The sequence below is a fragment of the Merops nubicus genome, unplaced genomic scaffold, assembly GCF_000691845.1.
Source record: "Merops nubicus isolate BGI_N331 unplaced genomic scaffold, ASM69184v1 scaffold20290, whole genome shotgun sequence".
Taxonomy (NCBI): Eukaryota; Metazoa; Chordata; class Aves; order Coraciiformes; family Meropidae; genus Merops; species Merops nubicus.
Genome location: NW_008582801.1, coordinates 78,174 through 95,049, shown reverse-complemented (window position 1 = coordinate 95,049; position 16,876 = coordinate 78,174). Strand labels below are relative to the sequence as shown.

Here is a 16,876-nt window from a genome sequence, read left to right as displayed (position 1 = left end):
CTGTTCAGTCTGGAGAGAAGAAGGCTCCGAGGTGATGACCTTATTGTGGCCTTCCAGTATCTTAGGGGGGCCTACAAGAAAGCTGGGGAGGGACTTTTTAGGATATCGAGTAACAACAGAACTAGAAGGAATGGGGCAAAGCTGGAAGTGGGCAGATTCAGACTGGACGTGAGGAAGAAGTTCTTCCCCATGAGAGTGGTGAGACCCTGGAAGGGGTTGCCCAGGGAGGTGGTTGAGGCCCCATCCCTGGGGGTCTTTACGGCCAGGCTGGATGAGGCTCTGGGCAGCCTGATCTAGTGGGAGGTGTCCCTGCTCATGGCAGAGGGGTTGGAACTGGGTGATCCTTGTGGTCCCTTCCAACCCTGACAGATTCTGATCTGTTTTAGCAGAGGACTTTAGAGCCCTATTGGCTCAATGGTTGGACTTGATGATCTTGGAGGTCCCTTCCAACCTAAATGATTCTATGATTCTATGATTCTTGACTAACTTCAAGCTGGACCTCGCATACCACAGTTTGGCTGGGGTACAAAACGTGGTCACAGAAACACAGAGAAGGAGCTAAGCTGTGGACAGGCAAAACACTTGTTCCCTTCTTAAAAAGCACAAAGATGCTGAGGTACCTTGAGCAATTTGCAACTTCGATCCTGGCTCCTTCACATCCACGACCTCCGCAGCGAGGACGTGGGCTGTCACATGAACGTGACCTACACATACAGGAGCCTGTGCTGTCCCCATCCGAATGCTCACACAGTTGCCATGGGGACCAAGGCCCCAATCTTCCATTTATTGTCAGGTTTTTCACCTAATTTTAAAAGAAAAAAAGGTCATTAATAGCACATTTACGTTTCTGGAGACAGCCCCACAATAGAAATACCAAAGAAAGCTGCTGGAGGGATTAGGATGCAGCTTAGATGGGAGCTGTCTGTGCTTGTGAGCAGGATTCAAAAGAGAGGGTTGTTTTAAGACAATGCCACATCAATATTTACCCTCCAAATTCCACCCTGCATACCTAACATGTGTGCACAGGCACCCGAGCTGACCCAGCCAGCACCACAGCAGGCACAAGCACCCATCTGCCACACCACAAAACCACTGTGCTCCCTCGTCCCACACTGCACAGCTTCAGCCTCTCAAGCAGCACAGTGGCTGGTGCTGATTGCCCTGGCTCCACTACACTCCTGCCTCTGCAGTGCTTGGGCTGCTCTGGCAGAGTATTTTCCAAGTTAGCGTTTGTCCAGCCACAGTGAGCAGCTGAGACCAAGGCCTTGCTGACTTTGGCCACGTCCAAATGCTGTAAAAACTGGAACTTTCTAAACAGAGCTGTAGCCCAAGTGGCTAAGCTGGGTGAAGGATAGAAAGTGAAGGAGATTGTGGTGACTAGAATTAATGCTGAGGATCACATAGTGGGCTAAAGAGCAAGAGTTCATCTCAAGGCAATTTATAGACCAGACCATGCTGCTATTTGTTTCTCCTGCCCTTTGCTTCTTGCCTGTACAGCCCGAAACAGGCTGGGGCTTGAGCTTTCTGTACACTGTAATAGTTCTGGAACATGAAAAGCATAAGAAACAGAACTATTTCAGCCTAAGACTGCTGCAGACCTTCCAGGAGATAGGGAATCAGAGCTGGCTCCCCTGTGCCTTGTTTTAAACAGTGCTGCTAGGTGGGCCCTCAGACGAGGGCTAGGGGAGCAGGCTTCAAGCCCTCGCTGCCAAGGCTGACTTGAGAAGACGAATGCTGCCTACTCCTCCCAGGATCACTCCCAGGTCACCGCTGCCTTCTTGTGCCCACTCCACCACTACTGAAAAATCCAGCAACTCCAGGCCCACGTCTGGAAAGCTATCTTGATCATCCCTGCTCTGGCTTCCCCTCAGCTCCTGACTTCAGGAACACGAGGCAGAAAGACATCTGTGCTGGCTGTGCCTGGCTACGGCTATTTCGTTGCTCCAGAGCAGCACCGTGATGCCCTCTCCCTTGGAGGCTCCCTCCATGCTCTGCAGACCACATCCCAAAGTGCAGGGCCTCACAGGCGGGATGGCACAGATGGTGGCTGACTGCAAGTGGCTCATCCCCATTGGTATCACCCATGGGATGCTGGGATGCTCAGCAGCTTTGGTAAAACTACTGGCAAAGGCAACGCTGAACTCAGTCTCAGTGTTGCACACAAAGAAGGGTCACGAAAGGAAGAGGTGGGGGTCCTGGTAAACGGCCCTGGCCCCAGATCTGAGCCACCTACCACTGACAGCGCCCACTGTGCCATGGTTCACTGTACTCTGCACTCAGCAGGATCAGTCCCCTGGGGGAAATAATTTCTCCTGCTTTACAGACAAGGAAAGCAAGGCACAGAAAGGCTGCAAGCCTGGTGGAGGCCATGAGGGGAGCCAACCACAGCCACAGGAGTAGGGCTTTCAAACACTCATCCTCTGAAACACGCTGCTCTGTGCCTATTCTCCAAGTCTGGCACTACTTTAAACACTCACAATGCACCTCCGGAGGGCTGTCATCTTCCCCACTCACCCATCCACAGCAATCTCAAAAATATGCAGTAGTGGCATGGAAGTAATTTAGATCTGTTACTGCGCTCATCAGGCTGCAGTCAGGAGGTTTCAAAGCATCTGTTGTAACCTTTTGTTTGCAATAGTCGATCATGTCATAAAAATTTGCTCTGGGCTGCAGGTTACGAGGCAAGATGCCCAGAGAAGAAAACACTGAGTTTTGGGGTTGTTGTTGAATTTGGTGTTTTAAACATGCATGCAATCAAAACTCAGTACAGTTGGGTTGCTGAAAGTCAGGGGAAAAAAAGAATCAAGATAAATACTTTGAGATATTTAATACTAGATTTTTATCTCCTTTCTCTTCTTGCCTTACAAAAGTCATAATCCAAGTACTGGACCATTTCTATTCACTTTTGAGCCAGAAAGTGTTGCTGATTCCAGCAGGGAGTTCTGTTCAGAAATCAATCAATGATATGATATGGCCCATGGCTTCAATTTAAAAAAAAAAAAAAAAAAGCTGACAAATAATTATTGGCTCATAAGTGATACTGGGAAGCAACCCAAAAATTAAACAAGCAGCCATATCCAAAATGCTGAGATTTATAAACATGTAACATTGTGAGTGTGGGAAGTTTTTATACTGAAGAAATTACGTATAGATTACTATTTCATCTTTAAATTCACAAAAATATCTTCAAAAGAACAAGCTTGGAAAGTGGAATAAATCCCATACGCATTGATCTTTCTCAGGAATATCTTTACCAGGTAGATCTTTTGCAGCCAACACAGTGCCCATTAGACAGAGAGGACATCTTTAAAAACACGTGGGATCAAATGCCCTTCTCTCATCTGACAATACTGCCAATTCCAGAGTTCTCATATTTTATAAGCTGCCATACTCCCACCAAAGGCATCACCTTTTCAGTTCTCCCTTGTACCACTTAAAGGCTCAAGTGCAGGATGTAAATATTTGCTTCCTGCTTTCTGCTACCAGAATATTTTTATGTTTATTCTGATATTAGAGACAAGGCTAGAATCATTGCTTGTTCTTTCAATGCATTTATGTGTCTTCTTAGGATTCAGGTATCAACTGCTTATAACTTTGTCAGGGTTTAGTTATTTCAGCTGGAAGTTTCCATGTTGGGCTGTTTTACAGAAGCTGAAAATTCTTGCAAAGTTTCAGTCAAAATATTTCAACCATTTCTAAAATCAAATCTAGGCAAAAAGAATGCCCATAAGTAGCAACCTTGCCCTTGGAACAAGCTAGTGTTCAGAGCAAGGAGATGGACTTTACATCCTTGCAAACTTTTTGCAATTCCCATGAAAAGCCATTCAGATCTGTCTAGGGTATAAAATCCTGGGGAAGTGGGGAGGAAAATTCTCAGTTTTCAGAGACTCGTCAATTTTGATACTGGCACATGAAGTCTTCTCTGTGCAGTGGGCATGCTTCAGTGTGAGCCTGAGCAGGATTATCCCGGGAACTGCAGCTCTGGGTGGCTGAACCCACATGAACTGAGAGTAGGGAACAACAACTCTGCTAGACACCCCAAAAAAAGGAGTAGGGAGACTGGCACTGTTCAGCAAGAAAATGGGGTAGCACGGAGCAGATGGCAGATGACTGAGATAGGGGTTTGGTGGATATATCAAGTGGGGCTGGGATGAAAACTAATGAAGAGCATCATTTGGCTTAGGATAAGGAACACTGTATGCTTCATTGGGAATACCCAGTTCCTGACTTGTCAACCACCATCAATAGTGACCCCATGATCCTGGCTAATGGAGTTTGTCAGCCACGTCTGAAGTTTCTTTCCTGTTGGTGGCTCATGTTGGCATCAGTAAGATATTATGAAGAAGGATGTGGATTTTCTTCAGTTTTCCTAAAAACATAAAGCACTTCACTCCCTTCTCCCAAACCTAAGAAGCAGCAGCATGCAATCATATATTCAGGACTCCCTGATATGACATGTGCACATAAGGGAAAGGAAGAGCAGCATGTACAATTTGTGTCCTATCATTTCTTAACGTTAAAATGTTTGACATTGCAACCTTGGCAATAAACCTTTAGGAGGTTCTGGGTGTTACCTGGTAATAGCATACACTAACCATTGCCTAAGGTACTGTGTTAACACTGTATGATTAACCCTCCATCTAATGTCCCTTAATATTAAAGCTGGAGAGTGGGAATCTGTGGTACATTGTGGTGCTGTACAAAGATGTTCAGACTAGCTCTGAATAAGCATGCTTCACAAGAGCATCAGTCAAGTTATGTTAGTGTTGTGGTTGACTCACACAAATGCCTGGCCCCTGTAGGATATAATTCAATAATATGCCAGTTCTGGCTTTAAAAGTTGCAGCATGCCAGTCTCTCAGCTGTGCCAGGACATCTGTTTGTGGGCTAGGCTACAGAACTCACTGACATTATCTGGGTTAGGAAAAGTTTATTTAGAAGGGGTGTTTTTAATCTACTCCACGTCATACTCAACTGTGATCTCACATACAGCTGTACCAGCACAGCTGAGTGCCTGATGTTCAGCCCAGGAAAGTGGGATGAGAAAAGCCAGGACTTCTTAAGACAGTAACTCATCCAACTAAACTCCCAGACAGGCCTTCCTCAGGAGTGAAATTTGTCTTTGGGTCACTGCATTCTCCTACCTTTCTAGTGGTCATTTGCACATGCTGTCCTAGATTCTTGCCTCTGCTGATCATGACCTTTATCCTGCACTGAACACAAGGAAATACTTGGATATTGCTGATGTAGGCTCTTAAATGAGCCACCCCACTCCATGTCAGAGGTGAATTCATTCCAGAAAGGGGCAGAGGAGAAAGAAAAAGAAAGCACTTGCATGTGGATTTTGAACAGCTTGGCAGCCCATCAGTCAAAGAGCACAAGGCTGATGGATATACCAAAATGAAAGCACCTACATGGAAAATAATCTACAATGGAAGTGCTCAAAAAAATGTAAAACTAGTACCCCAAGAACAGCCAAAGCTCCTGAATATTCTGTGCTGGATTTTTATGACCTTGAAACAACGATCTGGAGTAGCCTGTTCCCTAGTGTGCACCATAGCAGACATGTTCAAACTAGAGGATTAACACCTCACACACCTATCAACAGAGACAGGCATTAAGCAGGACAAGATAACAGCATGGGCAATCAAGAAGCACTGCATCCCAGTTCAACACAGGAGGGTTTTAGACACACAAGCCTCTGAATCCAGCAGTGAAAAACTTAAGCCTGCCAAGCTGAGGATGGATTGAAGTAATGACTAATATTTCCTGGGAAAATATCTGAGAAGTAAGGAAGATAAGGGGAATAAACATCCCAGCACCTCCAGACAGAAATAGCATACTGAAGATACAACCCATCCAGTCCTCTCACTCTATCTACTGGTATTAGCAGTATTAACATGCTAATTGACATTAGATAATAACAATAGAAATTAATGAGAATTACACACACACACACACACATTTATTTGGCAAGACCATTTTTCCTCCTCAGCCACCTTGCAGGTATGGTTCAAGCAGCAGGAACTAAATTTGGCCAGACAGCTTCTGGGGATCACAGCCAGGAAACTAGATATTGTAGTCAGAGGAGGGTGAGTAGGAAGGGAGCTGCAAAACCAACTCAAACTGACTCAAGCAGAGACACTTTTTTTTTAAACTGCTGGATCTGATGGAGACCAGGGCAAGGAAAGAAGACCATCTCCTTGCAATATCACATAGATTGGTCTTTGGTCTGCTACTGTGAATCTGAACTCAATGTTCTCTTTCTCGTACTCCCTCTCTTGGCTACACTTTCCCCTTCCCTTGTGTTCTCCTATACACACCCTGCTTCTCTGCTGCTCCCCAGTCACCTTTTCCTGGCAGTGCAACACTTCACTGGTGCTGTCTCCTGGGCCTGGCTCAGGGTTCCAAGAGCAAAATTAACTGCATGCTGCCCGAGTATGCTGTAGTCAGCTATTCTGATTTCCCTGACCTGACCTGTAGGGAAGCCAAGGCAGTGGTGCAGACAGTGGAGCAGCCTTGAGAAAGCTTAGGTTTCATCTGGGGCTTACATGGTTCTCAGCAGTACCCCAACAGCGCGATCCACTCTCTTTCACTCAAGGTACGGGTGAGGATGAGGAGAACCGAATGGTCGCTTTGGGATCCCTCTTTTGGAGCAACTATGTTTGGGGTGTCTGTGTTTTAAACAAGAGGCTGTGCACAGATACTAGTGTGTGCCACTGCACTCTCCATGCTCTCCTAACAGCCAGTCCCAGTCCTCATCAGGTTGCCACACACTCACTCACGCCCTCCCTTCTACACTCATACACCAGTATATATAAAATATTTCCATTCCTTCCACTTACTGGGCACTCAGTAATGTTTTGAGTCCAGAGGCTCATGTTGGAGCTGTCCTCGATGGTGGTGCATCGCTTCTGCTTGCTGTCCCAGCCACAATAGGGGTCTCTGGCTCCCAGGCATTCCCTGCATGTGCAAAGAGAGAAGATTAAAGCTCTTTGAGACTGTCTGGCTCTAAAGACACGTATTCAACTACAGTGCCTGTATATGACAGCTGTCAACTGCACCAAGGCTCAGCAGAAAAAACAATTTCTTCTAAGCACAGGTTTACCTGCTTGGAAGGGGAGAGTGGCTGAATAGAAGGGTGATAGGACACAAAGCAAATATCACTCATAGAAGCTGTAGATTAAAAATCAGTTCACTCCTGGAAAGAAAATGACTTTACAAATTTTAGTCAAAGAACACTTGTCATTGGGATATCTTTGTGCCCACATGTAATCACTCAGCAGGCCAAATCTCACACAAAGCAACCTCTGTGGTTATGTTTTCTGACACTGTGTCCATCCAAAGGGGTTAGACAAGCCGAATTAGCCAATGGACCAGTAATAAAGGCTTTCTATTAGTCTTGGCCTTTGCTGGAACAATGGTTTCATTTATAATCCCAACATCAAGATGTCAGTTTGGAAAAGTCACAGCAGAACATTATTCCTAAGCTTTTGGCTCCTTGAAACACTGCTGCATTCATTTTCCTCCTGAATCCATATTTACAGGCTAAGTGTGTGTTCCCAACATGTGAGCTGCTAAAGAAAAATAACTAGGGTTACTACTGCTACTAAACAGAGAAGGTCAGTCACAGAATTAGTCTGTACCAATAATATTCAGCTGTATTGGTTGTTCCCAGGAGTTGCTTTCAAATTGTTACTTTTCATTAAGAAAACGTAACAGTACAAGTCACATCATGTGTGTATTACAAAAAGACAAAGAAGAGAGGACTAAACCTTAAAAGATTCACAACATTATCATTTTATTCTAATGCTCCATTCTCTTCTATCACACAAAAGGCTGATAGGATCTTTTCAGAAGTCCCAAATGATTTGAAAACTGCCAATTAGAGAGCAGCAAAGGACCAAGGGGAAAAATTCAGTTCAAGAAGCTAAACAGTAGAGTAATATAATTTATTCTAAGGGTAGTATGATAAATGAAACATCAAAAAAGCAAAAAGAAAAAAGGAAAGAATCAAATGCAATGAGATGTGAACTCTTCCTTCCCAGAAATCTTTGAAATCCTATTAGCCTGTAATCGGCTGCAAATGAAAAAGCAAGTCCCTTAAGCACAGCTGAAAACACTCTATCAGTCTGTACTGACTCCACAGCCATTTGCCCCAAAGTACACCCTAGATTGTTTTGCTGTCTGGTACCTATTGCTATACAGACAACACATGTGTATATGTTTATATTTTAATTATGAATTTCCAGTTTGCTCCTACATGGCGGCATCTATATTTCCTCTACTAAAGATTTCACACACGGAGTTGCAAAGAGTTGTAATAACAACTTTATCTTTCACCCTTTAGAAAGGTAGTTACCATGACTGTCTCTGCTACATATTTCTTCATTTGCTTCAGCATACCCAAGGAAAAGGCAAAAATTACTTTGTCCCAGCCCCAGGCACCAGAATTTCAAATATTTGCCACTAAAAGACTTGTGATCCTCTGTCCAAGGACATGTGCTGCTTTACTCATTATTCTAAGGACCCCTATCCTGCTGTTTCAGCAACCCACACCACCCTCGTCTGTGAAGTGGGGCTGCCCCCATGTCCAGAGCTGCCTTTGCTGTCCAGCAGCCCCCCAGCAAAGGCAGCAGCCACTGAATGACAGAGCAGACACCGGGGCAGCTGCTCACTCTCTCAGCAACTCAGCACTTCAGGAGGAAACTGGCCTGTTTCTAGAATGAGAATGAGAGAAGCAATGGAAGGGGAAAAAAAGAAAAAACCAAACGTGCTTTTAGTTAGAGAGCCTTTTGGTCAGGCTTTCAGAGCCTGACACCACATACACACTATTGTTTCCAACCGTGTGGAACCCATTTCACTGGGCATCCAGCAAGCTGAGAGAGGTCATTGTAATTCATAACAGGGAAGGCTGTTGTGAGCATCATCCTATTATGAGACCCATTTTCTGTGAATTTAATTTATAGGAAAACATGTGCTGCATAAATTCAGGAAATAATCTCCATATGTTCCATGCTGCAGGCCTCAGCCACTCGGCAGGCTGCAATATATCCTGGTTAGGGACTGACCACTTGGCTGGCACTGCCATAATGTACGTCACGGAGCTCACGTGCTGCTCTCGGCCGCGAGCGGCCAGCCACAGCCCCCGACCCGTGCACTCAGTGAATCTCAGCCTGCGGTCCCCTGCCACCACCGCTGACTCCCAGCTGACAGGCCATCAGTAACTGAGCTGCAGAGCCACCAGAAGGCCACGGTGCTGGGCCTGGGAAAAGCCCCGTGCAGAGCTTGTTGGCGGGGAGCTGCGGCCACCCCGCCGTCCCCGCGCTCTGCATCCGGGCTGTAACGAGTTCCTCCCCAGCCTGGGCTCGCTGGGGCGTCAGATCACACACTCTGTAATTTAACAACCATCAAAGCCTGGGACTTCTCCCCATTTGATGGCAGGCCCTCAAAAACATTTGAAATCTAAAACCAAAATAGCTATGCTGTCTACTTCCCTTCAGGATTCGGAGCCCACTCATCTGCCTCAAATCTGGTGAGAAATGTATCGGCTGACAGCGATAAACTGCAGGGTGAGGAGGAATGTGTTTACTTACACACAATTTGCTCCATTTTTTTTTCCTTTTGTAAGCAGGAAAAACATTTCAGTGTGCATTACTGGAAAAGAACAACATTCCTGGCAAATACTCTAAGTAAGCACTTCAAAATCCACCCTAATTTACATCCTTACAGAATTTTTAGAATATATATCCCTATTTTTGTCATTAATAGACAAGACCGCACCAGCAAACACCAAACAACAAATATATGTATGCATGCATGCATGCACAAATCAAAATGCTTCAGAAACATACTGTCATTCTTAGTAGATCAGGCACCACAATGTGGAAAACATAAAGATATCACAGCACTGCCCTGTGCTCAGAACACAAAATAAATTGAAATGTTTACATGTAAATACCATTTTGTATTATGATACCACTGAAATGTCTCACACAGGCCGTGGGACCCAAAGTCTCTATGTAAATACTGTGAAATAAGAGACAAAGGCGTTTACATGCTATAATGAAATTCTGGTGTTTCAAAGGCAATGGGACTTCTGCCACTGGCTCAGCGGGTTCAGATTTCACACCATATATACAGGGAACACCACACTCAGGTTTCCTCAGTGTCAGGCAAGGAAGGCCTGAAGGAACTAATGACACACTATCATTTCCCATCATAATTCATACAGGTAGAAGGAAACCATTATCCCAGAAGACTACCGGAGCATAGCAGGTTAACACTGGCTATATTAATGCTAATGACTTGTTAATGAAATCTCACAAAGTGGCATGCTTGTGCAAGTAAGATGGTGATGATACCACATGGTTTGTGCCCCTAATTTCCCTCTGACCATCCACTAACTGTATTGCATTCTGTGAGGACTCAGGAGAATACCACTTGATGGATATCCAAGAGGTTGGATTTATTATGACAAGGCATTACTATCAATAGTCATTCACTTTAATTCATTGCCTTGCAATAAATGTCTTATCTGAGGCACAAAGGCATACACTGAAAATGCTCAAATGAAAAACAATTCCATTTGTATCTCCTATTCAAGGTATTTTTTTCTCCAGTTCCTTATTCTCACTTACCAAGGACATTTGCATGAAAATAAGATCTTAGTCATAAGAGCTCACCTGCTGCCTGCTGTTCAGGAGCTGTAAGCCTCCCTGTTGTTGGCTGTTCCAATCATTTCTACAGCAGTGATCTGGGATAACACAAAGGACTAAGAGTCTGCAAGTGGGGCACTATCCACAGCCCACTGAAGTCAATAGAAACTCTTGTGTATGACTCAAAAATGTTTTTACGGGGCCTTTGAAGCCTGGTGGTGCAGAGCCTTCACTAACAGCATGTGCTGTAAAAAGGCTTCTGCTTCCAAGATGCTGGTCCTATCCCAGAGCTCCTTTTTTGTAACAGCCTGAATCACATCTTCCTTCAGAATCTTCACTAAAGCTTAAATGTCTGTAGTTCAAAAGTTTTTAATTCCTACTTTAATTTGCTCTGGGTCTAGATAACTTCATCTTTTGGTAATTTTTCCCAGAGAGTTAAAACCTTAGACTGTGTAATAAACGGATCATCAAATCAATAGCACTAGACGCAAGAGACTGAGCTTCGACAGACCAAAGGAAAGAAAGAATTACTAGAGCTTCTTCCCATTCTTACTACCAGACAGAAGGCACACAAAAATGCCATTTTAGACCAAAAGCCACAAAACTCTCATCCAGAGCATTCACACTCAAGGACTCTGCTCCTCTCATCTCCCAGGACATGCTTGCTTTCCCAGTTTTCATTTCCTCTCTTTTCATTTACCTCTTTCTCACCCCTTTTTGATGACTAATTAATAGCAAATAGGACTGGAATGACAGGGCGCGATGATCCGTGCAGGCAAGACTCTGGACTGAGAGCCTCCCTTCCCAAACTGTGTCTGCTCACAAAACCCTGCCACTGTGCCAGGAGAGAGTTCTGCATTTTTGCCAATGAATTTGGAACTTGCAGTGGACACCACACTCAACAGGGAGAGAGGATAACTGTCCTATCACCTAGTCCTCTAAACCCCCATGGACACCACCAATTCGATCACCAGAGGCACGGAGATAGCAGTGCTACCAATGGCTACAGTGCACACTTAGGAGAGCCTGATCCTGCAAGGCACTGAGCAACACTCATCTGTACTCAGCATCTCAGGAGTATGGGCAGCACAGGAGTTCATCTGGTTCTTTTGGAGAATAAGACCTCCCAATTTCACACTGGTTTGTTGCACTCTTTAAGTGGTTAACTCCAAGGGAACAGCCCTTTGCAAACAATAAGGAGTTTTTAGCTTTGTCTGTTAGGTGCAAGCATGAGGCTGTGTTTGGCACACAGGCATTTCCCCACAAGGTTAGCTTGCTGCCCCATTGCTATCAACCTGCAGAGGGGATGAACTAAACAAACAACCATCTTAGCTTCCAGCCAACCACACCATAATTACTGACAACTTCAATAGCCCATGCAAGGAAGAGTGGACTTCTGTCTTCCCTAAAGCTAGATGGCATAAAAAAAGAAGAATAAGAATCAAAAGGATGTTCATGGCTTAAGAAAATAAGATTAGAAAAGGAAAAAAAAAAAAAGCACTAGACCTTCAAACAATCCCTCTAATTTTGATACCTTTAAAAATTCAAACTGCCAAGATGAGTTAGTGATCTGTACAAATCCATTATCTTTCCCCACTGAGAAGAGAAGCCAAGTGGAACTGAGCTGCCTTAGTGAGACACTGGCCGAGTAGCAGCTTCATTTCTCAGCTGGTGAATACAACATATTCCATGCCAGATGCTACTGCTCTTTCCTCAAGACGAGTAGCCATATAATTCATAACAAATTAATGGGGCTGTTTGTGGAGCTGGGCGCTAATCGGGAAGAGCTTACTGTAGCTCACAGGTCCCACCACTGTGAAGACTACAGTTGATGTTAACCTGGACAGCCAAGGTTTGGTATATTGGCACTTGATAGTGGATGCAGAGGCAGAGAAGCTGAAGCGTGCCTGTGTCGTGTGTGTGTGCAATTTACCACCCACACGTGCTCAGCACCAGTGAGTACTGCTCTGCACATGGCTTGTTTTGAATGCATAAATTAAAGCCACGGTGTAAAACAACATCTAAAACTGGAGTCTATTTATGAGCCAAACACACATAACTTATTTGAAAAAAGCAGTGCACAGACAGGGGATTTTCAGAGGCAGTTTCACCTCATTTTCCTTTCCACATCAGGGACCTTGGCTTGCTAGTTTCCACCTCCTGCCCTACCATTTTCAATATCACTTGAATCGAATGTGGTTTATAGATTATGGCCTTGCACAATCTACACAACATACCATTCCATTTCTTACTTTCTGACATCCTATTCCATCATCTTTTAGCAACAGTGACTTCTTTATTGGATACGTGTTTATTTTTAAAGCCATGAAATAAAACAACATCGCATTTATTCTAATATGAAGATTAATGCCATCCCCAGAAAAAATTTGATTGAATCTGGATTTATGTTTACATCAGTAAAGCAGGTTATTAAAAAAAATTAATAAGTGTTCCTCCACAAACACTATTAGGAACTCTTGTCACAGTGCCAAAGAAAACTGACCTCTAATAAAAACAAAAGTATAGAGGGCCTTTGACTACCAGTAAGGGGATCAGTCATCCACAAGAAAACTCAGATACTATTAAGGTCCCAATGAAAAGAATAGCCAGAAGGAATTCCTGAATGGGGACATGTTTGTCTAGATTGTGAAGCACCATTTCCTAGCCTCAGCAGGCTTTTGATCCTAAAGAAAACATGCACCCCAGGGCTGCCATATGGAAAGAGGCTGAGAGGACCCTTTTGGAAAGGCAGCTTTGGCAAATCAGTGAACACAAGTGTTATTCTCTGCCTTCTCTGTGTCAGTCAGTGTCTGGAGGTGGCTGTCAAATTAAGATGTGCTCTGCTCCTGCTTTTCTGCTCTGTGGTTGCAGATCTTTGACTTCTGTGTGAGCATAGCAAATTCCTATAATCTGGTGGCACAGGTGGGGAAAACGGTGGTTTAGGCACGAGCACATCCACTGCAAGGGACACAGACAGGTGTTTTACGTAGCCTCTGCAAGATGCTGATGATTTAAGAACACAAATTATGCTAAAATGGGGACTTAGGAAGGGAAAGAAAACTGCAAAAGCAGAAAATACAGGAAGAAATATGAGTGCTAATAAAGAAACCTGAAAACAGTCTACAGTTGTCATCCCAACTGCACAAAATAATCCATATTTAAGCAGCACCTTTGTGAAAGCTGGATTTTTTTAAGCTCTGGGCAATTATTTTCTGCTCAACAAGATGTAGATTCAACTAGACAGAGCCTTTGTAGATTAATGTGTGTTGGAAAAGGCAAATAAATATTAGACCACCTACTACATCCTGAGGATCTAACAGGTCTCTTGTCTAATGCAGGGCTATTTTAACATTGCATAAGGGGCAAAATGATCTTGTGAATCTATTTGCCATTGCATTTTCCCATGTAGTTATAAAAACATTATCAAGCAATGTCCGTTTCACTATTTAACAAGAGACAACATCACTTAAGTAAATGGATATTCCTGAAATCCAGCCCTACTCCTTTGCAGACAGGAGTGTTCTCACAGATCAACAGTACTTGGGCATTTTGACATGTAAAACACACCAGACAGTATATTATCACAGTTTTCTCCAACCCGTACATATTTTATGTACTTACATGAACTTAAATTTTAAACTTAAATCAACAATAACAAATTTGCTCTTGCTCCAGATGATTCCTCCTCCCCAAATAGGTAAAACAGCACACCTCCTAATAAAAAGTTAATGATGCATCTGTACCAATATACTCATTCAGCAGTAACATTGGGCATGTTTGTGTTTTACACTGCCAGTACCGACTGGAAGCTTGAGACATGAAGCAAAACAGCCATGGCAGCAGGAAGGCTGTAGACTCTTTGAATCAAGATCCGTGTTGCTGTATACAACCGTTGCCTAGAATTCCAATCTTACCACATAATAACAGCAAATTGCAAGAATTGACAGATGCAATGGATATCTGCCCTGAGGCTTGCTGGTAGCTTTAGTTATTAATCTTGTTTGTATAACAATAGCATCAATGTCACTGTAACATTACATATTCCAAGAAAACTACCTCCTTGCCTGTCAGTCACCACTGCATTGAAACTAATTCCACATAGCCCACCTAGCATGCATCAGATGGTAATGAGTTTTAGACATCATTGATCTGAGTTGGCCTGCAGCCAGCCTGCTAGGGGTAAAAGGATCCATACAATAAACCATTCCCAACCTTGATAGCGAAGTATGATGGCTGTACATTTTAAAAATAAGGAGCAAACAAAAGCCCTTGGCATGTTCAACCTCCCAGCTTTTTCCTCCTTCCTAGCAAATCCAAAGCCCCTCAAACCAAACTGGCAACCTAATCATGATATTAAGGAGACAAAAGGCAGTGAGCCCTGAAATTAGCTGATTTTGTTTGGCTTTTTCTGAAGTGACCTTCATCTGCTTCAGCAGCTGTATAACCCTGGACTCTAGCTACTGCTAAATTCCACTTCTGCCACAGTACCATTCATTCGGGGCCATTTTCTCAGCTTGGAGCTAAAAGTGGGAGCCTAAAATTGTACAGGCAGCTTAAAAGGAATGTAAAGCATGTCATTGGTTTGCATATTTAATATAAATGGGAAAAACTGCCATAATTCATCTGTTTCGGAGCCGAGCTCCTTTCCACTCTCCCACCCTGTGCCCTGTTTTTCGGGGAGGCAAACACCAGCAATCTCAGCACAGGCTTATTGCCGAAATGCAGTCTCTTGCTGCTTTCTCTACTGGCCTCACATCGCATTTCTCTCTTCACTGTTATTTGTGATTCCTTCATACCTCAATGCCATCTACAAAGTATGCTATTTTCTTTCTTCCATGCCATTAAAGATAATGTCAAATAAGATGAAACTGAAAACCAATCTCTCTGGCATCTTACTGGAAACTTGCCTCTGCTCACTACATTACCGTGGACCCTTGCTGCCTTTTTTTTTCAGTTTCAGATGCACGTGGCCAAGTCCCTTTCCCAGACTGTTCAAATGAAGCTCTTCAACTGCTATCCTGAAATCCAGGTTTCTTAGACGTGCACCATCCCCTCAAATCTCAAAGGTCCATATCCTGCAAATAGTATGGATGTGCTTAACTTCATGTATATAAGCAGCTACATTACAGAAAATGGGAGTAATTGCCTGCTACAGCAGATGCAAATGTGTTTTCAGGATAGAGAAAATGGTATAATTTTGTACTTCTATTTAAAGAACACAGATCCATTTCATCTACCAAACTTCATTCTTTCCAAGAGCTTTAGTGATCGTGGTTCTGTCTGATGTCTTCATTCTCTGTCAGTGGGAGTCTTGCTATTTACTTAAACGCAACCAGAATGCCAAACCAGATGTTCAGTGATTTATTCTGATGTATTACTAGATACTGCAGATGACAAAACATTGGGCTGAGCACTCTCTGCCTATGAAGTCTCCCAAAGCTTTTCAGTATTATAGGTGGTACAATAATTAGCCAATTCCCTTAATTTTGGAGAGGACATACCAGCTAAAGCAGATGGAAATTGATGATTAAGCTTTATCACAATATTTTTGTAGGCTGTGTTACCTTACCTTTTGCCTCTACTTTTAAAAGGATGTTCAACGCATTGGGTATTTTTTACAACTCTCAAGGAGAAGATTTTCAAAATAAAATCTGGGCCAGACTTTCAGTAGCTTCAGCTCAGAAGACTGGGCAGGATTTTCAAGGTCTGATGAACAATCCGGCCATCAACGTTGCCTCAGCAATGTGCTGGATGCTGGGGTCCACCAAACAGTCTCTGCTTTGTTCCCTTCCCTACCTCTTTTATCATGTTCTCTCCTTGTGCTTTTTACCCAACAATAGTTCCTTGTTTGTCCTTCGAGGAACTATCGTCATTCTGATGAAGAGGTCAGAGGATTTTCAGCCCATATTCAATTCACTCTTTACCCCAAACTGGGAAATTTTTAGATCTCTTCCCAGACTGTATTATTCCTCCAATTACGTTCCCCAGCAGTTTCATTCCTGACGTCTGTTATCCCATAATTCTGATTTCGCAATCCTAAATTCAAGTGCTTCATTCCTTTGGTACAGGGGATTTTGCATCATATAAGGAGTAAAAAAAAAAAAAGAAGAAAATAACAATAACCACCAAAATAGTCCTCCATGCAATAGTCTCAACACTTAAAGGAAACTGTGGATGTGGTACAAGGACCACACTTGGAGCCCCAGTTTTGCAAATCG

At 43.5% G+C, this 16,876-nt stretch overlaps 1 protein-coding gene across 1 annotated transcript in view; it reads right to left on the bottom strand.

Moving 5' to 3' along the window:
* Positions 1-620: 620 nt before the first annotated feature.
* SEMA5B (sema domain, seven thrombospondin repeats (type 1 and type 1-like), transmembrane domain (TM) and short cytoplasmic domain, (semaphorin) 5B) overlaps positions 621-16,876 on the bottom strand; it is a gene marked incomplete at both ends in the record, with an annotated part of 83,135 nt that continues 66,879 nt past the window's right edge. Inside the window, 2 exons of the mRNA XM_008938762.1 lie at positions 621-802; positions 6,846-6,963. Of these exons, the coding sequence (XP_008937010.1) occupies positions 621-802; positions 6,846-6,963 (300 nt within the window). The remainder of the gene's footprint in view (positions 803-6,845; positions 6,964-16,876) is intronic.